General features: G+C 41.3%; 1 protein-coding gene across 1 annotated transcript; it reads right to left on the bottom strand.

Moving 5' to 3' along the window:
- Positions 1 to 216: 216 nt before the first annotated feature.
- On the bottom strand, positions 217 to 25384 carry LOC129716323 (probable G-protein coupled receptor 139; the record flags this gene model as incomplete). Its single annotated transcript, XM_055666192.1, has 6 exons — positions 25324 to 25384; positions 15158 to 15193; positions 6599 to 6706; positions 4605 to 5479; positions 1954 to 2006; positions 217 to 268 (listed from the first exon to the last, which is right to left on the bottom strand). Coding segments are annotated over exons 1-6 (1185 nt in total), but the record flags the coding sequence as incomplete, so codon positions are not given.

Genomic DNA, 25384 nt, shown 5'->3' with positions numbered 1-25384 from the left:
AAACACAAAAGCAACAAGCGTTAAAAAGAAAATCAAAAAAACCACAACATAAGATCGCGACGAAGAACAATCAAAAAAAAAGTAACAAAGCAAAAAACAATCAACAATACACGCAACACTAATTCAAATCCGAAAAAATAACAAAAAAACATAACGACAAGAAAAAAAGTGACCCAAAAAGTCCGGGGAACAACTCTGCCCTTGCAGGCGACTAACAGAATCACTTCCAACGAACGAGCCAGAGTCGGTGCCGAAGTGGCACCGAGCACTAAAAGAGAGAGACGAAAGTAACACCCAAACAGCTCACCGAAGTCTCGCCATGCTGTTAGCCAGCCGAGATACTCAGCCCATGACATAATATGATCAAAGGAATCAGTAGTACAATGCTTGTACCGATTACTGACAACAAGTGAAAAACTAGCGCAACAAGTATAATCAATTAAAGAAAAGATACAAAAAATGTAAGGGGGGAAACAAAATTACAAACATGACAATGTCGATAAACAACCAACGATGAAAAGAGTCTATTTTCAATTGCGGTTGCCAGTGAAAAAAGGGTACAGGTTGAGAGAAACAGAGACAAACTACCTGTGTTACCGCTAAACCGCACCCCACTTAAAGCTCGACAGACCCTTAGCCAACCTGCTCGCGGAGTCGAACAAAAAGGCTGTTAGCCACAAACAAGACCGACACAGCATTTGAACTCCATTCTCATTAGAGGTACGGACAGTTCTGTGCGCAGACAACGGGATTCATAGTACCTGTTCGCCTTCCCTTCCCCAATGACTATCCCAGGTAGTACACTGACCTATACAAGCCACTCCTCACAAGGGCGATGAACACCGGAAATGGTAGTAGCCTGCGCCACAACGATGTTGACAATTACGTTACGGGAGAATATTATTACGGGACTTTAAACTCGGAAAAGCAGGGGACCTCCAGGGTGGTTTACTGCGTTTGCTTCCAGTTCTATCGTTGCGTCGAAGCAAGAACAGGGAGATCAGAGGATGTGGCTGACCCCCGTTGCAGGAGGCAGGGGATTTTAGATTCTTATACCACTGGGGTCTGTTTTTGGAGTAAGGCACAACTGTACAAAAGGGACTGATTGCACCTGAACAAAGTGGGACACCAGCATTCTGGCAGGCAGCTTTGCCACTGCTACACAGGTGGGTTTCAAACTGAATAATGGGGGTGGGTGTGTCAATGGGATAAAAAGGAAAGAGAGTAAATGGGTAGTTAATGACCCCCAGGATTAACGGGAAAGATAGCTCACAAATGATAGGAGACTATGGCCAGTGTAATAGGATCGATGGGAAAGGTGAGATGCGTAAAGAATTAAAAGTATTGTATAATGAATGCGCGAAGTATAAGAAGTAAAGGAGATGAGGTTGAGGCTCAGTTAGAGGTTGGTAGATATGGCGTTGTGGGGGTACTGCGACGTGTCTGCAGGAGATCGGGCCTAGGAATTTAATTTCTACATCCTGAAGTTTGGACAGTCAGGTGGGCACGGGGGGGGTGGGGGGTATCTCTGCTGTTGAGGGATGGAATTCAATACCTTGCGAGGGAAGACATAGGGACTTACGTGGCAGAGTCACTGTGGTTTCAGTTGAAGAAGAATTGTAAAGGCAAGAAGACACTAATTGGTGCTTTCTACAGACCCCCCCAAACAGTAGCCCGGATGTAGCGTGTAATTTTCAGCAGGAGTTAAACTGGCCGGAAGCTATAGCATTGGGAAACTTTCATAGGACAACAGAAGGAAACAAAACGGGCAATAGGGCTGAGAAAGATGAGTGTGAGGGGAAGCTGGCCAGGAATATCAGGATGGACTATAAAAAGCTTCTTTAGATATATTAAGGGAAAAGAGTAGCAACGTGAAATGTGGGTCCCTTGAAGACAGACACGGGTGAAATTATTATGGGTAATAATGAAATGGCAGAATAGTTGAACTGGTACTTCGGATCTGTCTTAGAAGAACAGAAGAAGACACAAACAATCTCCCAGATGTACTGGGGGACAGAGGATCTGAGGGGTAGCGGAACTGAAATACATTTTCTTTAGGCTAAAAATAGAATTGGCTAGGCGAATGGGACGGAAGGATGATAAATCCCCTGGGTCTGATGGTCTGCATCCCAGGATCCTCATGGAGGTGGCTCTACAAATAGTGGACGCATTGGTGACCATTGTCCAATGTTCAATAGATTCAGGGTCTGTTCTTGCGGATGGAAGTATAGGTAATGTTATATAGAAACATAGAAACATAGAGAATAGGTGCAGGAGTAGGCCATTCGGCCCTTCGAGCCTGCACCGCCATTCAATATGATCATGGCTGATCATCCAACTCAGTATCCTGTACCTGCCTTCTCTCCATACCCCCTGATCCCTTTAGCCACAAGGGCCACATCCAACTCCCTCTTAAATATAGCCAATGAACTGGCCTCAACTACCCTCTGTGGCAGAGAGTTCCAGAGATTCACCACTCTCAGTGTGAAAAAAGTTCTTCTCATCTCGGTCCTAGAAGATTTCCCCCTTATCCTTAAACTGTGACCCCTTGTTCTGGACTTCCCCAACATCGTGAACAATCTTCCTGCATCTAACCTGTCCAACCCCTTAAGAATTGTGTACGTTTCTATAAGATCCCCCCTCAATCTTCTAAATTCTAGAGAGTACAAGACGAGTCTATCCAGTATTTCTTCATATGAAAGTCCTGCCATCCCATGAATCAGTCTGGTGAACCTTCTATGTACTCCCTCTATGGCAAGAATGTATTTCCTCAGATTAGGAGACCAAACTGTATGCAATACTCCAGGTGTGGTCTCACCAAGACCCTGTACAACTGCAGAAGAACCTCTCTGCTCCTATGCTGAAAACCGTTTTGCTATGAATGCCAACATACCCATCGCTTTCTTCACTGTCTGCTGCACCTTCATGCCCACTTTGAATGACTGGTGTACCATGACACCCAGGTCTGGTTGCATCGCCCCTTTTCCGAATCGGCCACCATTCAGTCTACTTTCCTGTTCTTACCACCAATGTGGATAACCTCACATTTATCCACATTATACTACATCTGCCATGCATTTGCCCACTCACCCAATCTGTCAAAGTCACACTGCAGCCACCTAGCATCCTCCTCACAGGGAACACTGCCCCACAGATTCGTGTCATCCGCAAAGTTGGAGATGTTGCATTCAATTCCCTCGTCCAAATCATTAATATGTACTGTAAATAGATGCGGTCCCAGCACTGAGCCTTGTGGTACCTCACTAGTCACTGCCCGCCATTCTGAAAAGGTCCCGTTTACTCCAACACTTAGCTTAATGTCTGCCAGCCAGTTCTTTATCCACATCAATACTGAAGCCCCAATACCGTGTGCTTTAAGTCTGCATACTAATCTCTTATATGTGACCTTGTCGAAAGCCTTCTGAAAGTCCAGATACAATATATCCACTGGTTCTCCCTTATCCACTCTACTAGTTACATCCTCGAAACATTATATAAGATTCGTCAGACATGATTTACCTTTCATAAATCCATGCTGACTGTCCAATGATTTCACCACTTTCCAAATGTGTTGCTATCCCATCTTTAATAACTGACTCTTGCATTTCCCCCACTACAGATGTTAGACTAACTGGTCTGTAATTTCACGTTTTCTCTCTCCCTCCCTTTTTAAAAAGTGGGGTTACATTAGCTATCCTCCAATCCTCAGCAACTGCTCCAGAATCTAACGAGTTTAAAAAAAATTATCACTAATGCATCAACTGTTTCTGGGGATGCATCCTTAAGTACTCTGGGATGCAGCCTATCTGGCCCTATGTATTTATCGGCTTTTAATCCATTCAATTTACCTAACACCACTTCCCGACTAACATGCATTTCCCTCCGCTCCTCCAACTTATTTGGCCCCCGGTCCCCCGGTAAATTATTTATGTCTTCCTTATCCCACTTTTCAAGAAAGGAGTGAGAGAGAAAACGGGGAAATATAGACCAGTTAGCCTGACTTCAGTGGTGGATAAGATGCTGGAGTCAATTATTAAAGAGGTAATGATGGGGCATTTGGATAGCAAAAGGATTAGTCCAAGTCTACATGGATTTATGAAAGGGAAATCATGCTTCACTAATTTTCGGGAATTTTATGGAACACTGTGGTGCACTGGGCATTTACACACGTAACCATGGAACGTCTCAAAGAATTGTAGAGTAATGGAGCATGCAATGTTTAGGACCATACCTCTATGTCTGTTTTCATCACGTGCTGGAGACGTTGCCGCTGGATTCAAAGGAAGGTGGAGACAGTTAACGGCGAGGCTCAATTCTGGAATCAGTGGAGGTCTGCTCCAGTACAACATAGAACTCGGTTAAACATGGCCGCCCTCTCCACTGGGCACTTTGAACAACGCGCCCGTGTCGAATGTTAAATAGATGGCCAAATGCGCTTTCCAGTGCAGGGGACGCGTTCGGATTCTATTTCTCAACTATTTCTTTGAAAATTGATGCGGAATGATTTCAGAGAAAACTCCTTCATTACCTAGTGTTTGACTCACGGAGGGATCAGTAATGTAATGTTATTTTACACTAGGATTTCTCGATTTTATTAAACTTACAGTTAGGGTGAAGGGGTACATGAGTACCTGGATCAGCTGCTCTCTGAACCTCCTCTGGGTCACGGTGTAAATTAGCGTGTTTGTGCAGGTGTTCAACAGTTGTAGCAGAATTCCAGTTTGTTCAAACGATGCAAATGTGTTCTTCAACCCCCTAGACATAAATGCATTCGTAATTCGATATAAAACGAAATATACTACAGTTGTGCCCCAGAGCAGCATAAAACTGCTGGAGATTGCAAGGAGTAAAATTACGGACCGTCTGCGGTTTGCGATCTCGGGGTCCTCATTACTGAGATCGCGGAGTTTTCTGCGGACACGACTGGCCACTAAAATGCGTCTGACTGTCAGCACGTTCATCAGCATAATTAAACAAAATGGAATGAATGGGACTAGCAGCTGTTGAGTCCAGGAAAATGCTATCCACGAGGATAGGCTATAGAAGTGATATCGTATTCGGCAACCCCACTCTATACCCTGCTGATCCCTAACATAATAATTGTACGCAAAAGGCCAGGGGACGTTCAGTAAACAGAACAACGCAGTTAGGGTCACTATAACCACCAGCGCGGTTCTCTCGGTGCAGTATCTGGTTCTCAGATTCCGACTGGAAATGGCCACAAAGCGATCAAATGTGAAAGCGACCGTGAGCCAAACAGAACAGGCAACGGCCGCGGGAGCGAGGAACATTATGGACCTGCACACAGTATTGTGGAAGAGGAATGTGTTCACCCAGTAAAGTTCGGCAATCCGATGTAATATCACTTCGCAGACAATCACCGAGAGGTCCACTGTCGCCATGGCCACCAGGTACCGAGTGGTGCATTTGGAGAGACCACAATTTCTGCGGGACAGGATCACAATCGCCAGCAGGTTCACTGGAAAAGAGAAAACTGTCGTTACATGCAATGGAAAAGCGATGTTCATTTGGCGGCGGGGGTCAAACTTGGGTTACGCTTTGTTTACTTGTTCCAAAACAACTGGCCCACCTGCACACCTGGGTGCGTGCTAAGGAGCTGTCCGCATTATTTAGCAGCGGAATACGCAGGCAGCGTGAGCTGTTTCCCAGCCACCATTGATCCACCTTAGACTGCATATTGCAGCAGCATGTCCGCATCAGACATAATCGTCCTTGTAATAAACCCTACCCGGGAACAGCCAGGCAGCAAGCAGTCGAACGTTCGATTCCCATTGATCCGCTGAAGTACTTGCCTTCATCAATGCCCCCATCCAAACCCGTTGATAAACTCCTGAACCTTGCGATCAGCACCTCAGCTTGCGAGTGGATACTCGACTTTCTGATGAACATACTTTAATCAGTGAGAATTAGTGATAACACCCCTTCCACAATCATTCTCTACAACGGTGCCACATAAAGATGTCTGCTCCGTCCCCGACTACACCCTCTACACCCTCTACCCCCTTGCTGACATTGGGGTTTATGCGCGACCAAACTTGAACTGTGCTCTGCATTCCGATTTATCCTTTCACATTACCTGTTGCTGAGATTGAATTGTTTGTACTGGTATTTAATATTATTTGATCTGATTGGATTGTTTGCAAACCAAAGCTTTTTGCAGCTCCCGGAGAGACATGACTACAATGCACCTAAATCTGAATCTGAAGAGAATTAACCTGTGCCAGATCCAATGAACGACCAACGATCAAGTATATTAACAAAGGAATATGTGACGTTTCGGATCGAGACCCTTCAGACTGATCGTCTCGACCCGAAAACGTCAGCTATTCCTTCGCTTCTCAGATGCTGCTTCATCCGCTGAGGTTCTACAGCATTTTTGTCCGGCTTCGATTTCTCCAGCAAATGCAGTTCTTTCTGATGCAAGTATATCAACATGTTCTGGTTAATACCGCCCTAACCTGAAGAATGCAGTCTAGCATTCCCGTGTCGCACACTATTTGCACTTTATCTTTAACATTGTCTTTATCAACACAGCATCCCACATCTCAGTCCCACTTACTGCGTTCCCGTGACCTACCGGGTACTCCGATTGCTGCCAGAATTGGATAATAATAATATTCCACTTCCAAGTGCCACTTCCAACTCATTATTCCTTCAAGCCGTCCGCAGTTATGCAGTGCAAAACCTGTGAGAAAGTCAAAGTGAGAAGTCAAACAGCGCTATCTTTATATTCCTGGAAAAAAGTGAAGTACTGCGTGCGTTCACCTCCCCGCGGACATTTATTTTGGACCGATGAACAAATAGTTTGCTCCCATGTGATGCAAAGCGATCAAACTCATTATGCGACCGCTCCCTACTCAGGCACCAGCTGAGCACCAACAGAACAAAGGAACTGCAAAACACGAGTGAACATTATATTTTTAAATGTTAACGCGTGGTACACAGATGCAGCAAAATTCATTGTGATGTAGCATTTGTCCACACATGCTGCGATGTAATACAGTGTTTCATTTGTAGCATTTGTAATGCATTTTCCAGACACCGTTCCATTCATTTGACATGCACCCATTAATAATTTGATCTTGCGTTTCTTGGAGCTGCCTTTCAAAAGGAAAGATTATCATTTTTGGGCAGGGTCTAAATGATGTAAATCACAGGGAACCTTCCAGAAGACATCGTATACATTCAGATACAACAGCAGCATTAATGTCTTTCAACTGTTGGCACCGCATGAAGTAAAGGATAGGCGAATATAATGTGTAATGTGACAACTGGCTGGAAATAAACATCGGCTAGAAATATTCTTGATCAACAGGTTATGTTTAAAGAAATGTGTTAATTCATAAAACATAGAGGTGACCAGATTTTGATGTTACTCCAGATATTATTAGGGCGAACTCTTCTCAATGCATAGATCCGTTGGAGATATCAAGAATGTTGATGTGCAAGATGATAGAACCGATGGAATCCGTTAAGGAGACTCTGGCCGGCGGTACATGATTGGGGATAGATAATTATGAAGAAAGTCTTGACCTAAGAAAAAAGTATCATGTTTGCTGCACTCCAACTCAGCAATTCAAAGAAAAAAAATCTTCACAGAGCAGTACAGCACAGGAACCGGGATATTATTTTTCGAAATAATTGATTAAGGATCCATTTAAACTAGGGAGTATGCAACTCCCCTCAGACGAATGGTACTAATATTGGACAGTGTAAATTGTGAGATGGACTTTATAATGCACAAGCTTATTTTCTCTCTGCAGCGAAATAAACAGGAGGAATTATGGAGAATTAAAATATGACAAGGTGATCAATTGAGGTATTATATTTTGTTCCTAAAATATAGGTCTCTACAAGAGGCTGGAGTCTAAAATAAGTAAATGTTTAAAGGCCACGCAGCGCCATCTCTCCCTCACGGGAGGGGCAGGTATATTGAACCAACTCTCATTGTAAGTGGTAGTTGCATGTTACACAGCACAGAAAACAGGGCCTTTTCTCCATCTTGTTCATGAACAATTTGCTTCCAACCAATGCGAGTAAATATGAATGTGGATGGTAAGATTTTTTCCTCCTCAGCCAGCTTGATGTGTGGGCTTATTTCACTGCTGGAGTCGCACGCAGTTGTGTATAAGTGGAGTTTAACAATCTGGTCTGGGACGTTGGCGAGACCGCACGTGCGATGTTCTCCAGATCGCAATATGTTCGCATTGATACCATTAATCTGGGGAGTGGCAGCGTATTAACGACAACGTTTTTGCCAGGACTGGAGACGTTCAATTCCGAGAGAGACAGTATAGGTCAGGATATTTCAATTCTCTGGAACGAACGATGTGGTGAATTGACATTTCACGTTGTGGACGTTACCACGAGAAACAATATAATGAAGACAGACGTCCATATGCCGAATTTGCTTCCAAATTGGCAGAAAGAGTGATTTAGTAACGTTGAAGACTCGGATGTTAACTCCAGAAACGTGTGCCTTGCACAAGCGGAAAGTGACTTGTTGTTCTTCGATCTTGGCATAGTGTTCTAGTGTCATATATCGTGAAAAATAGTCCTCCGGCACAACCTGCCCACGATGACCAATGAACCCCATCTGCACACCCCACCAGCCTAGGAGTGGCCCATATTCCTCTGAACAAAACTTATCCATGTACCTGTCGCAATACTTCTTAAACGTTGCGACAGTACCTGCCTCAACTACATCCTTGAAGGCTGGACCCTTAAAGACTGAAAAAAGTCAAATTATTATGGGGAACAAAGAAATGGCAGATGAGTTGGACAGATATTTTAGATCCGTCTTCACTAAGGAGGTCATAAACAATTTTCCTGATGCAGTTGTGGCCAGAGGATATGGGTGACGAAGGAACTGAAATAAATCCACATTAGGCATGAAATGGTGTTGGGTTGACTGATGGGACTGAAGGCTGATAAATCACTGAGGTCTGATAGTCTGCATCCCATGGTACTTAAGGAAATGGCTCTAGAATCGTGGATGCATTGGTGATAATTTTCCAATGTTCTATAGATTCAGGATCAGTTCCTGTGGATTGGAGGGTAGCTAATGTTATCCCACTTTTTAAGAAAGGCGGGAGAGAAAACAGGGAATTATATACCAGTTATCGTGACATCGGTGGTGGGAAAGATGCTGGAATCAATTATAAACAGACGAAATAGCGGCACATTTGGATAGCAGTAACAGGTTCAGTCCGAGTCAGCATGGATTTACGAAGGGGAAATCACGCTTGACTAATGTTCTGGATTTTTTTAAGGAAGGTAGTAGGACAATGGACAAGGGAGAGTCTGTGCATGTACTGTACCTGGTCATTCATTTGGTTTTTTTTTTTGTATAGTATTGTTTTTTGTAATTGTATTTGTTTAGTTTACTTTAACTACACCAAACTAATGTAAACTAGCTAAACTACAACGCTGCACAAACTGGTGACCGGCAACAAGGCCATTAGTGAATGACTCAGCAAGATGGAGAAATTAATAAGAACAGCGAGTTTTACAGCCGCAGTTGCTCAGTTGCGCATGGTGGCTGGATTAGCGGGTATTAGATACAGGGAGAGATTGGTCATATTTGGATTTTTATCCTACTGGAACGTCGGAGATTGCGGGGACAACTGGTTGAGTCATGTAAACTTATGAGACCCGGTAGATTGTCAGAACTTTGATTTTCCCAGAATGGAAAAAAATGTATCGAAGACGACACAGCTTTATGCTAAGAAGGGCAACATTTAAAGAAAATGTGCGGCGCAACGTTTTACACAAAGTGTGGCGAGTGTTTATAACGCGCTGCTGGTTAAGGCGGATACGATAGTAGAATGTAAAATCTTGGTATCGGATCGACAGGAACATTGTGAACTCAAAATCTTTTTTTTTTTTTTTTTTTTTTTTTTTTTTTTTTTTTTTTGTATTTAATTTTTTATTATTGGAGATAGGTACATGATCTATTACATCTATTACATCATTGTTACATCATTTTTAAATTGATAATATTGTCAGTTATTATTACATTGTCTCCAATACTTTTTGCATTTTTCTTCGTTTTTTTTTTTATAACTAGATAGGGCTAAAGGGATAGATGAAATAGAGAGAGGGAAGAAGGAAAAAGAAAACTAAAATAAAAAATAAAAAAAGGAAAAGGAGTGAAAGAGGTAGTTGAAGAAGAATGGAAAAATTTGTTAAAGTTTAAAAACATCATTCGAGATATGTTCGTACATTTCGAAGTATAGCATTTCATCCAATCTTTAGTCCGGGTGCTAGTCAGGTTCCTGTGCTGAACTATTCTGACCCTTTAAGTAATCAATAAAAGGAGACCATGTTCCAACGAATAATTCCTGTTTATCCAACAGGGAAAATCTGATTCTTTCCATGTTTAAGGTCTCCGTCATTTCTATAATCCACATTTTGATTGTGGGGGCCGTAGGGCCTTTCCAAAATTTTAGGATTAATTTTTTTCCTGTTATTAAACTGTAATCGATAAAGTTTCTTTGTGTTATTCTAAGTGTTTGATTTGATTCTAATATTCCGAGTATTATTAATTTTGAGTTGGGTTCCAGTTGTGTGTTGGTTACTTTGGATATTATACTAAAAATATTTACCCAAAATTTTTTAATTTTTGTACAGTTTGTAAACATGTGCGATAACGTAGCTTCTAAATGTTGACATTTATCACATATAGGTGAGATATGTTGAAAAATTTTATGTAATTTTTGTTTTGGCGTAGTGTAACCTATGTATTACTTTAAATTGTATTAGAGAATGTCTCGCGTTTAGTGAACATTGATGTATGTGTTGTAGACTTTCTTCCCAAGTGTCTTTCGTTATTACCTGGTTTAATTCTTTTTCCCATGCTTGTCTGTGTAAGTCCGTCAAAGGAATGTCACTATCTAATAAGATATTATATATATAAGATATTAATTTTTCTGTATTAGGATGCTTATTCCAACATTCATCAAGAATCTCTGGGTTTCTATTTCGAAAATTTTTAGAATTCGATTTAACATAATCTCTGAGTTGAAGATATCTGAAATAATCATTTCCTCGAAGTCCATAAATCTGTTGCAACTCCTGAAATGTCAAAAAAGAGCCTTCCTTGTAAAGGTGTCCTATATTTTTAATTCCATTATTCTTCCATTGTGTAAAACCCCCGTCTAAACATGAAGGCTTAAACAATGAGTTATTCACAATTGGAAGAAAAAGAGATAAGTTATCTAATTTTAATGTCTTTTTTAATTGTTTCCAAATTTTTATAGCACTAAATATTATAGGGTTTTCCCTATAAATTTTCTTGTTTAATTTAGACGTAGCAAATAATATCGCACCAATATCATAAGGCATACAATCTTCCCTTTCCATTTTTAACCAGTCTGGTTGCTGGTCTATTTCTCCCAACCAGAAGTTCATATTTTTAATATTAACTGCCCAGAAATAAAACAAAAAGTTAGGTAAAACCAAGCCTCCATTATTTTTTTGATTTACACAGGTGTCTTTTGCTTATCCTATGATTCTTATAATCCCAGATAAAATCATTAACAATAGAGTCCAATTTTTTAAAGAAGTTTTTTGCCAGGTATATCGGAATCGTCTGAAAAAGGTATAATATTTGCGGTAAAAAAATCATTTTTATGGCATTAATTTTACCAACCATTGAAATAGGTAATGTTTTCCAGTATTGGATATTCTTATGTAATTTATTCAATAATGGGGGGAAATTTGCTTTAAATAATGATGTATATATCTTAGTTACATAGATACCTAGATATTTAAATTTTTCATTTACTACTTTAAATGGGAATTGTTTGTATTATCTTTTTGTTATGTTCCCTTATTGGCATAATTTCACTTTTATTCCAATTTATTCTGTATCCTGAAAGTGCACCGAATTGGTTTATTAGTTTTAATAGGTTTGGGATACTAATTTCTGGTTTTGTGATGTAAATTAATACGTCATCTGCATATAGAGAAATTTTATTCACTGTGTCTTTACTGTTATACCCATATATTTCCGGATGCCCCCTAATTCTTTCTGCAAGTGGCTCAATTGCAAGTGCAAATAGTAATGGAGATAACGGGCATCCTTGTCTACACCCTCTAGATAGACTGAATTTAGATGACAGTCTTTGGTTGGTAAGTATTCTGGCCGTAGGATTTGTGTATAGCATTTTTATCCATGTGCAAAATTTCTCCCCTAGCTGCATCTTTTCCATCACCGAAAATAAATAAGGCCATTCGACCTGATCAAATGCTTTTTCAGCGTCAAGTGAGATTATTGCTAAATCTTCATTAATAATTCTCTTGGTATATATAATATTAAATAATCTTCTTAGATTATAATATGAATACCGTTTCTGAATAAAGCCTGTTTGGTCAGGGTGTATTAATTTATTCATCACTGTACTTAATCTACGTGCTAGTATTTTAGTTAGTATTTTCTGGTCTGTATTCAGAAGTGCAATTGCTCTGTATGATCCCGGATCTTCCGGATCTTTATCAGCTTTAGGAATAAGCGTTATTATAGATTCATTTAAGGTATCTGGGAGTTTCTGTTGGGTGTAGATATAATCATATAGTCTTTGCAAGCGTGGGCACAGCAAATCATGAAATTTTTTGTAAAATTCTGAACCTAGACCATCTGGCCCTACTGCCTTACCATTTTTTAGAGAGCCAATAGACTCCTCAATATCCTTTATCGTAATTTCCCTTTCTAATAATTCTCTATCCTTTGAATCTAAACCTTTTAAATTACATTTTATTAAAAAATCTGCTATTCCTTCTGATTGTGCTACAGTTTTAGTTGAATAAAGGTTATGATAGTATTGTAGAAATCTATCATTTATATCCTTGGGCATTTTTAATAATTCTCCTGTCTCTGTTCTAATTTTATGAATTATTTTTTCCCCTTCCATTTTTCGCAGCTGGCGTGCTAATAATTTTTGTGGTTTGTCTCCAAATTCAAACTGTAATTGTTTGGTTTTTTGATAAAGTTTTATTACTTGTTCTGAGTACATTTTATTTAATTTATATTTCAGTACAGCAATTTTATTATGTTTTAACGTAGATGGCGTTCTCGCGTTTTCTGTATCTAGTTGCTTAATTTCACTTTCCAGTGCTTTTTGTTTAATCCTGTTTTCTTTATTATAAAATGCTTGGGCAGAGATTAATGTACCTCGAACATACGCTTTGAACGTCTCCCACATAAGAGAAGCAGGTGTGTCAGGGTTGTCATTTACCTCAAAAAATATTTGGATTTGTTTAATAATATATTCCTGGCATGATCTTTCGTTCAAGATTTGCGGGTTAAGTCTCCAATATGTTTGTTTCTCGGACATTCCATTTAATTTAATCATGCATGTTACCGGTGCTTTATCTGAGATTATAATGTTATGATATTTTGAATTATAAGTAAATGGAATAAACGTAGAGTCAACTAAAAAGTAATCTATTCTTGAGTATGTTTTGTGAACTGGTGAATAAAATGAATATTCCCGTCCGGTTGGGTTTTCTATTCTCCAGATATCCTTAATATTAGTGGTATTAATAAATGAATTTAAAAAAACACTTGAATTGGATGTTGCTTTTTTTTGCCTTGATGATCTATCTAAGTATGGGTCTAATGTACAATTGAAGTCTCCTCCAATTATTAATTTGTATTGTGCAAATTCAGGAATTTTATTAAATGTTTTGTTAAAAAAAGTGGGGTTATCGAAGTTAGGCCCATAAACATTTAGAAGGATCACCTTTTCACCATTTAACTCTCCAACCACTATAATATATCTGCCATCCATATCCACTATTATTGAGGAGGTCGCAAAAGGAATTCCTTTACGAATTACTATTGCTACTCCTCTTGACTTGTGGGAAAAAGAAGAATGATATGATTCAGCGATCCACTTAGCTTTAAGTCTGTGTTGTGATTCCTTTTTAAGATGTGTCTCTTGAAGAAATATTATATCTGTTTTGATTTGATTTAGGTGTGCCAAAACTTTACTTCTCTTAATTGGTTCATTGATTCCCTTGACATTCCAACTACAAAATGTTATTCCCTGACCCCTTCTTGTCATGTTAGCATCTTGCATATTGCTTTTGTGGTGGTCTATAATCGGGTAGAAGGAACAACACATAGAACCTGACCCTGCTCCCAAACCTCAGATAGATGAATTTAAATTCAAATACATCATTCTTCCGATCATATCTCCTTGCCTTGGTCTTTTTTTTCCATTCAAACCTTGAGTTAAAGAAATATTTAAAGAAAGAAAAGTGATAGGGTTGGTTAGTGTAGGGTGAAGAAAAAAGAAATACATCTACAATTAGTGTAGTTAGTGATAGCCACACTAACGTGGGTAAAATTCTAAAAACTTCCGGAGCCTTTGTAAAAAGAGAAAATTCCCAGCTCCGTGCCCGGGGAAGAGGAAAAAAAAAAAAAAAAAAAAAAAAAGGGAAATTATATTTAACATTCAATCAACTTCTTTGGGAGTATCAAACTTATTTACCTAGTCATACTTATACCCACACAATATATATACACCTACCTACGTACACGTATATATATATATATATGTATGCATACCCACATGTATACTAGTGTCAACACGTAACCCTGCAGAAAGGTTCAAGACAGCAAAATGATTTTAAATTGAAAGCTAGAGCGCGAAAAAAAAAAAAAGGAAACCCGTCAATCATAATTATCATATAGGTTGATTTACCTCTTACATATCTTTCTATATACTATATTATGTAATTCCTTTCTTCATTTATCAAAGACTATTAGTTATTGATCATTGTTATCCATCTTATACCGTATTAACTTTTATAAGAATTAATAATGTTAATAATTTTAGTGGAAATAAGGATATTTAATAAGTATTAGTTGTTACCTATATAGTTAAATATGAATTTACATATAATAGTAATGATTAGTAACCTAAAAAGAGCCAAAACAAAAAAGAGAGAAAAGAGGGAAAAACCCTCGAAAAATCGCAGTTTTTGTCCAATGTCCTCCATCATTTTCGATTTCTAAGTATCTATAAAGTTCTTGAACGAATTTTAAAGGTCCTTTTAGATCTGATGGTCATCTTAGTCCTTGGCTCCTAAGGAGTGGTGTAGGTTCTTCAGTCTGTGGGCACGTTACCAACTACTTTGGCGTATTCGAGTGCTTTTTCGTGCTCTGTAAAAAAGAACACATTGGAATTGTAGGTGACTCTTAGCTTTGCGGGATAGAGTAGGCTGTATTTCAAATCCGGTACACTCTTCAATATTCTTTTGGTCTCGTTGAACAGCATTCTTTTCTTGAAGACCTCTGTCGAGTAATCTCGGTAGATGCTAAATCTCTCGCCTTCAAAAAACAGTTGACCGCTCCGAACACTTTTCTTCATTATCTCATCAAATTCATGATCCTGTAGGACTTTTACAATAATTTGTCTTGGATGGACATCATCTTGAGTACGACGTCGCTGCGCTCTATGGGCTCGGCCGAGTAGAGGTTTGTGATCCAATTTTAGGACTGTATGTAGTAGGTCTGCCACAAAATCCCGAGTACCCATTTCCTTCTCCCTTCCTTCCTTCACCCCTACAATTCTTAGGTTCTTTCGTCTTTGACGCCCCTCCAGATCGATACATTTATCATTTAATTTGCTCACCATGTTTGTGAGGCGTTGGTTTTCAGTAAGGAGCTGATTTACTGTTTCTGCACTCGTCATCGCACATTTCTCAAGCTCGGTTATCGCTATTCTGTGTTGATCGAGTTCTTGGCGAATGGGGTCCACCTCTATTTGAGCCTTTGTTTCCACCGAAACGAGTCTGGCTTCCATCACTTCCATCTGGTCTTTGACCTCTTCCTCCCTCGTCCTCTTCCAGTTTTCAAACATTTGTTGAACTGTAACGAGCATTTCTGCTCTAAAATCTACCTTGAAGGTGTCTAGTGATTTTTGAAATTTCTCACTAAAAGTCTTCATTTCAGCAGCCAGACAAGTCTTCATTTCAGCAGCCAGAAAGATTTTAAGATCTTCCATTTCCCCTTTTTTCCCCCCTTTAATCTTCCTTGGAGGATCTTCCTGGGCCATCGTTGTAACTGAGGCCGAGGCTTCTGTAGGGCCTTCCTCTTCCATCTGGGGTCTTCCTTTAGCCGATTTTTTTGTTGTTCCACGGGGGGGGGTGTGTTGTAGCGACATACCTTAAGTCGCAGGCCTGATGACGTCACGCAGGCTGCCGTTTCAGATTGCGATCGCTGCAGGTAGGTCCCGATTTTTCTCCCGTTTTTTGTGAACTCAAAATCTGTTCTTCAACTGATCCATCTAAATGCTGACCCGAGCACCATGTTTGATCGGGCTATGCTGGCTTCACCTTGCATTAAACCTTGTTCCCTTATCATGTACCTTTAATATTGCGAATGGCTCGATTACAATCATGTGTTGTCTTTCTGCTGACTGGATAGTACGCAACAAAAGCTTTCCAATGTACCTCGGTACACGAGGCAATAAACTAAACTGAACGATATTTTGCTGTATGTTCTATGTTCTAAGTTCCAAAACAGACAGAGTCTGGACCAGGTTTAGGACGTTTGGTATTAATTTCGCAATGGCTAACAGGAAGTCCGAAGAGGTGCAGTGATTGTGAACGTGATTGCGCCTGCTGTTCAACGAAGTATTTCATTTTCAGGCAATGGCTGAACCCTGCATGTTTGGCTTATACAGCAGAACATGCGCCGAATTTGGACCAGCTGCAATAGGACGTAGTTTAATAAAGTACAAACTACCGCAGATACTGAACATGTACAATTGCACAGAAAATAAAATAAATCTCCAGCGGCAAGGCAGCAGTTGTAAGGCGAAAAATAAGTTTAATGTTCAAGGCTATTTGTTTTTCTACAAAACGGAATTCACCAGGTGCAATCAGTAAAGTGTATTTGAATGGTGACTGAACGGAGATTGGCATAATATTAGCAATAAAAATACATTCATGTACTGAAGAGAGAGTTTGGTCCTAATGTTAAAAAGCAGATTCGATGTAATAAGGCATTGGAGCACTATCATATTCTGCAGCGTTTCTACAGCTGCACCCCAGTTGTTGCAGATACACATTGACCATGACGGGTTACCGAGGATTTATCTGCCCCCCGAAGTTGCGCAACTTCTTTCAATAAAGGAATAAAAACACCAGGTTTAGTCGATATAGTCCAAGATCTATTTATTATTAACACTCAAATTATGAACATTTAGGAATGTGTTGGCCAAGTTAACCAGGTGAATATTTCTTCGTCGTTGAAGAACAGGAGCAATATGAAACAAGCAAGAGATTCTGTTTCAATAATTGTAATTATTCAATGCGAACCAAGGTGCTCTCCGATGAATTCGAATCAATCCCGCATATATTTTTGTCTGCGATTTAATAGGATTCATGTTGAGAACAAAATAGTTTTTCATCTGTTGTTCTTTCTATCTAAAAAGTAATTGGAAGAATAAAGAAGTGTGAAGAGGAAGCCAGAAACATATCATTATCTTTACTTCCGGTGACAACTCTTCCATCTGCTAGTTACATTTCAGTTACACGATAATGACTTTGAAAGGAAAACAATCTAACCTCGAGTCGTTTCAGAAGAGAGCGAATTATAAAGTGAACTATAATACATTAATTGCGTTTCCTTAAGTTTAGTTTACAGAGTGAAAACTGTCCATTCGCTCCATCACGTCCGCGCCGTCCAGCAAGTACCCGCACACAGCCTCTCTCCTGCACACAAGAACAGTTACAGAGACCAATTAAACGGTAAACCTGCGTGTGTTTCGAATGTGGCTAAAGCGCGGCCAAATGTGACATAGGCAGCGCACCGCCGACAGAGTATCACCGGCTAGGCCAGAACTCAATCGCCTATCACTGATGACCAGCCCAGTATGCCTGGTTCGCCCGCTGCAGACCGAGGACGGAGGACAAGCGCCTCGCGCGGGAACTCAGCCTGTAGTCCCGGCTCGCCCGCACACAATGGGAGGAGGCTGACAGAGGGCCGGTAAGGCGACGCAGCTTTTCGGTTCGTTGGCTTTTAGGCGTCCCGCCCTTTCGGTTAGTTTCCATTTAGGCGTCCCATCCTTTCTGTTAATAGACGTTTCGTCTTCGGACTCTTGCGGTTTATTGGCGTTTCGGCCTCGTTTCCATTCGGTTCATTGGGTTCGACTTCTTTGCTTCGGCTTCTTGTCTGTAGGCGCCACGTCCGGGTACCGAGGGGCAATCATGCTTCATTAATCAGCTGGAATTTTTTTGAAGATGTAACTAGGAAAATGGACAAGGTAGAGCCAGTGGATGTAGTGTACCTGGACTTTCCCAAAACTACTATAAAAGATGAAATAGCGGCGTATTTGGATAGTAGTAACAGGATCGGTCCGAGTCAGCATGGACATACGAAGGGGAAATCAATCTTGACTAATCTTCTGGAATTTTTTAAAGGATGGAATTAGGAAAATGGACTACGGATAACCAGTGGATGTAGTGTGCCTGGCCATTCAGAAACCATTTGATAAAGTTCCACATAGGAGATTAGTGGGCAGAATTAGGGCACATTGTATTGGCAGTAGAGCGCTGACATAGATAGATATTTTTTTGGCAGACAGGAAACAAAGAGTAGGGATTAACGGGTCCCTTTCTGAATGGCAGGCAGTGACTAATGGGACGCCGCAAGGCTCGGTGCTGGGACCGCAGCTATTTACAATATATATCAATGATTTGGATGCAGGGATTCAAAGTAACATTAGCAAATTCACAGATGACACAAAGCTGGATGGCAGTGTGAACTGTGAGGAAGATGCTACGAGAATGCACGGTGACTTGGACAGGTTGGGGGAGTGGGCAGATGCATGACTGATGAAGTTTAATGCGGATAAATGTGAGGTTATCCACTTTGGAAGCAAAAACAGGAAGGCAGATTATTATCTAGATAGCGTCAAGTTGGGAAAAGGGAGAGTGCAACGGGATCTGGGGTGTCCTTGTACATAAGTCTATGAAAGTATGCATGCAGGAACAGCAGACAGTGAAGAAAGCGAATGGCGTGTTGGCCTTTATAACAAGAGGAATCGAATATAGGAGCAAACTGGTCCTTCTGTAGTTGTGCAGAGCCCTAGTGAGACCACACCTGGAGTATTGTGTGCAGTTTTGGTCCCCTAATTTGAGGAAGGACATTCTTGTAACTGAGGGAGTGCCGCGCAGGTTTACAAGGTTAATTCTCGGGATGACGGGACTGTCATATGCTGAGAGAATGGAACAGATGTGCTTATACACACTGGAGTTTAGAAGGATGAGAGGGCTACTAATTGAAACATATAAGATTGTTAAGGGTTTGGACATGCTAGAGGCAGGAAACGTGTTCCCGATGTTGGTGGAGTCCAGAACCAGGGGGCCACAGGTTAAGACTAAGGGGTAAGCCATTTAAAACGGAGTCGAGAAAACACTTCTTCTCACAGAGAGTAGTGAGTGTGCAATTCCATGCCTCAGATGGCGGTGGAGGCAGGTTCGCTGGGTGCTATCAAGAGAGCTCAAGAGAAGGCTCTTAAAACTGCCGGAGTCAGGGCATATTGGGAGAAGCAGGAACGGGGTACTGATTGGGGATCATCAGCCATGATCACGTTGAATGGCGGTGCTGGCTCGAAGGGGCGAATGGCCTACTCCTGCACCTGTTGTCTCTTCTCTATTGTCTATAGTATCCGCCAGATATCCGGGTTTGATGCTGACCACGGTTGTTGCCCGCTCGGAGTTTGTCCATTATCCGCGTGACGAGTTGTCCCTTCTCCAAGAAGGATTTTATCCGGGTGCTCTGATCTCCTCGAATAGTCCAAAAACGTGTCGGTTTGGACGTTAATTAGTTTCGATAAAATGGTAAAATATCTCTAGTGCGTGGGTTAGTGTTAGTGTGCGGGAATCGCTGATCAACGCGGACTCTGTGTCGCAACCATTCATTTTTGCCATCACAGACGGATGGGGTGTTTGCTGTCTGGAGGGACAAGGGCCTTGCGACCCTCAGAGATCTATATATTGACAAAAAGTTTGCTTCGTTTAATCAGCTGAAATCAAAATTTAACCTTTCCAACTCTCATTTCTTTCGCCAAATTAGGCACCACGTTAAAGACCAAATTGCAAATTTTCAAATCATGCCTGACAGCTGCCCACTCTATGAGCTCCTGCAGCTTCCTGCAGACTCCAAGCATCTAATATCTCGCTTTGTGAGTCTATTCACCACCTCTGGGTCCACTACCCATCTGAAAGAAGCCTGGTCTACTGAGCTGAATTTCGAGGTGTCTGACAACATTTGGAATGAAGGTCTGACCAGATTCCAAACTTGTTCGATCAATGGCAGGTATAAACTGATTCAGTTTAAAGTCATCCACAGACTCCATTACTCAAAGACCAAATTACATCGAATCTACCCTGCTATTTCTCCATTATGTGACAGATGCAAAAGTGCAAATGGTTCTTTAACACATATTTTCTGGCTCTGTCCTCATATACAAAGATACTGGTCTAAAATATTTAAGTGGCTTTATGGGGTCTATGGACAAGATATTCTCCCTGATCCAGAACAAGCACTTTTTGGATGCTCGGAGACTTCTTTGTACTTCACGTCTGAAGAACAACAAGCACTGATGCTTGGTATGGTGGCAGCCAAGAAAATGATCCTAACAGACTGGAAATCATCTACACCCCCCTGCTTCGATAAATGGCTCAATGAAATGATAATAATCATACAGATGGAAAGGATACGCTTCTACAACTCCAAGGTACCAAACAACTTTTTAAGTGTTTGTGGACCATTTATCAACCATCTCAAAGTCCAATAATTTCATAATTTCATATTATCTGCAGTGATGTAGTCCTGTGACCTTTAGTTCTGCTTTTGCAATGCATGACTGTGTAGCACCATGTGGATTGTACCAATACTGTTATGTCTGGCCGCTTTGTTTTATTATTATTATTATTATTTATTTTTTCTTCCTTCCTTTTATTTTTCCTGTTGTCTTTTTCAGTTTTTATTTTTTATTTTTTTTGTTTGTTTTGTTCTGTTTTGTTAAAAAATTGTATAAAATAATAAAACATATTAAATACAAGAAAAGAGTGATGGCCATGGAACGGCTGAGGAACGGAATTGTGGATCTATTGTCATTGAGAGCTGAAGGCTTCGCTGTTGGATTCAAAGTATGGAGGTTTGATTTTAAATAATGTTATGGAAAGATTTGTGCATAATTTGCCGCAATGTCAAAAGTCATCAATCAACCCTAATCCTCATAAATATCTTAGCTGGCACTAACAGCAGAAGGATTCCTTATTTTACGTAATCAGTTACAATTTAATTGGAAGCATCCTCTATCATTCTCCATGTCTTCCCAACTGCGGAGTTCTACGCACGATGCACACGAGTCTGAGAATCATCCTGTCAAGCTGTTTCCTCTTGTTTTCATTCTCAACACTTTGCATCAGCAGAACTGCAGCATCTGCGCTGGGGTAATGGATTGGGAGATAAATGCCAGACCAATTTGCTCTATGACCAATCACAAACGCGAACCTTCTCGCTTTAGCGCACCCGACTACTAGACTCTGCTTTCTTAAAATATAATTACATTCCCTTGATTGTATAAACACCATCAGCCGCCGTTGGTTGCAACTGGTGAAGAGTGAATCTTTAATGTACATTGTAAACTCATTATATTAAGCAGATTTGTAACCTGAGTACTTACATGAGCAATCAGAGATGGGTTTAGAGAAGTATAGTGTGATCAGGGGGAAGAGTCGAGGACCGGAATAGTAGAGCTATTGCCATTAAGTTGGAGGCGTGGCGGCTGGATACGATGGATGCAGAGTCTGTTGGTAAATCTAGTTCAGAACAGATTGCTGTGGAAAGTGGCGCCACGTCACAAATGGACACCGATCCCAATGGAGATCACAACTGGCGCAAGCAGCTGAAGGAAAACACATTTTGTCCCCAAAATACTTTTGTTATCAGTTTATATTTCGATAAAAGTTGATTTCATCATTCTCCATTTTTTGTTGCAGATAACTAAACCTAGGACCGAGGGGAGAAAATCATTTTTTACACAGAGTGGTGAATCTGTGGAATTTTCTGCCACAGAAGGTGATTGAGGCCAGTTCATTGGCTATATTTAAGAGGGAGTTAGATGTGGCCCTTGTGGCTGAAGGGATCAGGAGGTATGGAGAGAAGGAAGGTATGGGATACAGAGTTGGATGATCAGTCATGATCATATTGAATGGCGGTGCAGGCTCGAATGACGGAATAGCCTACTGCTGCACCTATTTTCTATGTTTCTATGTGTCTGTGTTTCTAAGGTACTGGAAGAGAGAAGGTGGGTGACAGTGAGAAAGGGAAGGAGACATGGAATGCAAAGGTCCTCGAGTGGTGTACCTCTTGAGAACAGGCTCTCCCACTTAGAAGCTGTCGGGACAGATCCCGTTAACACACTGATCGGCGGAGTGGCTTGCGAAGCAAAAAGTGCTGTTGAGCCAAAACCAAAGAGGCCGACGTCAGGCAACGCCGTGGTAGTTGGAGACTCCATTGTGAGAGGTACGGACAGGGGTTTCTGCGGCAACAGACGGGATTCGAGGATGGAGCGTTGCCTCCCTTGTGCCAGATCCGTGGTTGTCACGGACAGAGTGCAGAAAATCCTTAAGGGCGTAGGTGAACAGCCGGAAGTGGTAGTGCATGTCGGCACAAACGATGTTGGAAAGAAGGAGATGAATATTCTTTAGCGGGACTTTAGAGAGCTCGGAAAAGCGGGACCTGCAGGGTGTTTGTCTCCGGTTTGTTTCCAGTTCCTCGTGCTGGCGAGAGCAGGAAAAGGGAGATACAGAACCTGAATGTGTGGCTGAGGAACAGGTGCAGGGGGCAGTGATTTCGATTCCTAGACCCCTGGGGTCTGTTTTGGAGTTAGGAGGAACTGTACAAAAGGGACGGATTAAACCTTAACATGTGGGACACCAACATTCTGGCAGGCAGCTTTGCCACTGCTACACAGGTGGTTTTAAACTGAATAATGGGGGTGGGGTGTCAAATGGGATAGTCAAGGACGGGGTTAAAGGGAAAGAGAGTAAATGGGTAGTTAATGACCCCCAGAATTAACGGGAAAGATAGCTCACAAATGATAGGAGACTATGGGCAAGTGTAATAGGGATCGTTGGGGAAAGGTGAGATGCGTAAGGACTTAAAAGTAGTGTATATGAATGCGCGAAGTATAAGAAGTAAAGGAGATCAGGTTGAGCCTCAGTTAGAGGTTGGTAGATATGACGTTATGGGGGTTACTGCGACGGGTCTGCAGGAGGATCGGGCCTAGTCATTTAATTTATACATCCTAAAGATTGGACAGGCAGGTGGGCAGAGGAGGGGGGTGGTGGGGAGGGGTATCTCTGCTGTTGAGGGATGGAATTCAATACCTTGCGAGGGAAGACATAGGGACTGACGTGGCAGGGTCACTGTGGTTGCAGTTCAAGAATTGTAAAGGCATGAAGACACTAATTGGTGCTTTCTACAGACCCCCCAAATAGTAGCCCGGATGTAGCGTGTAAGTTGCAGCAGGAGTTAAAACTGGCATGTAACAAAGGTAATGCCACTGTGGTGATGGGGGATTTCAATATGCAGGTTGACTGGGAAAATCAGGTTGGTTCAGGACTCCAAGGAAGCGAGTTTGTAGAATGTCTCCGAGATCGATACTTATAGCAGCTTGTAATGGAGCCGACCAGAGAAAAGGCAATTCTAGATTTAGTGTTGTCCAATCAACCAGATTTGATAAAGGGAACTCGAGGTAAGGAACCTCTTGGGTGTAGTGATCATAATATGATTAGTTTTAATCTGCAATTTGAGAAGGAGAAGGTTAAATCGGAAGTGGCAGTGATGCCGTTGAACAAAGGGGACTGTGAAGGCATGAGAGAGGAGCTGGCCAAGGTAGACTGGAAAGGGATCCCAGCAGGAATGACGGTGGAACAGCAATGGCAGGAATTTCTGGGCATAATCCGGAAGACGAAGGATGATTTCATTCCAAAAAAGGAAGGAAGATTCCAAAGGGAGTAGGAGGCAACCGCGGCTGACAACAGAAGTTCAGAATTGAATAAAACTAAAAGATAATATATATGACACAGCAAAAAGTAGCCGGAAGCCATAGGATTGGGAAACTTTCATAGGGCAACAGAAGGAAACAAAACGGGCAATACGGGCTGAGAAGATGAAGTGTGAGTGCAAGTTGGCCAAGAATATCAGGATGGACTATAAAAGCTTCTTTAGATATGTTAAGGGAAAAAGAGTAGCAACGTCAAATGTGGGTCCCTTGAAGACAGACACGGGTGAAATTATTATGGGTAATAATGAAATGGTAGAATAGTTGAACTTGTACTTCGGATCTGTCGTCACTGAAGAAGACACAAACAATCTCCCAGGTGTGCTGGAGGACAGATGATCTAAGGGGGTAGAGGAACTGAAATAATGTTTCCATAGGCGAGAAATAGAATTGGGTAGGCTAATAATACGTAAGGATAATATATCCCCTGGTTCCGATGGTCTGCATCCCAGGGTCCTCAGGGAGGTGGCTCTACAAATAGTGGATGCATTGGTGATCATTGTCCAATGTTCAAAAGATTCAGGGTCAGTTTCTGCGGATGGAAGTATAGCTAATGTTGTAGAAACATAGACACATAGAAAATAGGTGCAGGAGTAGGCCATTCGGATCTTCGAGCCTGCACCGTCATTCAATATGATCATGGCTGATCATCCAACTCAGCATCCTGTACGTGCCTTCTGTCCATAACCCTAATCCCTTTAGCCACAAGAGCCACTTAACTCCCTCTTAAATATAGCCAATGAACTGGCCTCAACTACTTTTTGTGGCAGAGAATTCTACAGATTCACTCTCAGTGTGATTTCTTTTTTTCTCATCTCGGTCCTAAAAGATATCACCCTTATACTTAAACTCTGACCCCTTGTTCTGGACTTCCCCGACATCGGGAACAATCTTCCTGCATCTAGCCTGTCCAACCCCTTATGAATGTTGTACGTTTCTATAAGATCCTCCCTCAATCTTCTAAATTCCAGAGAGTACAAGCCGAGTCTATCAACTATTTCTTCGTGTGGAAGACCTGCCATCCCATGAATTAGTCTGGTGAACCTTCTCTGTACTCCGTCCATGGCAAGAATGTATTTCCTCAGCTTATGAGACCAAACTATATGCAATACTCCAGCTGTGGTCTCACCAAGGCCCTGTACAACTGCAGTAGAACCTCTCTGCTCCTATGCTGAAAACCGTTTTGCTATGAGTGCTAACATACCATTCGCTTTCTTCACTGTCAGCTGCACCTTCATGCCCATTTTGAATGACTGGTGTACCAT

Source organism: Leucoraja erinacea, unplaced genomic scaffold, assembly GCF_028641065.1.
Source record: "Leucoraja erinacea ecotype New England unplaced genomic scaffold, Leri_hhj_1 Leri_208S, whole genome shotgun sequence".
In the NCBI taxonomy this organism is placed as follows: domain Eukaryota; kingdom Metazoa; phylum Chordata; class Chondrichthyes; order Rajiformes; family Rajidae; genus Leucoraja; species Leucoraja erinaceus.
This window is presented reverse-complemented; position numbering and strand designations above follow the sequence as displayed.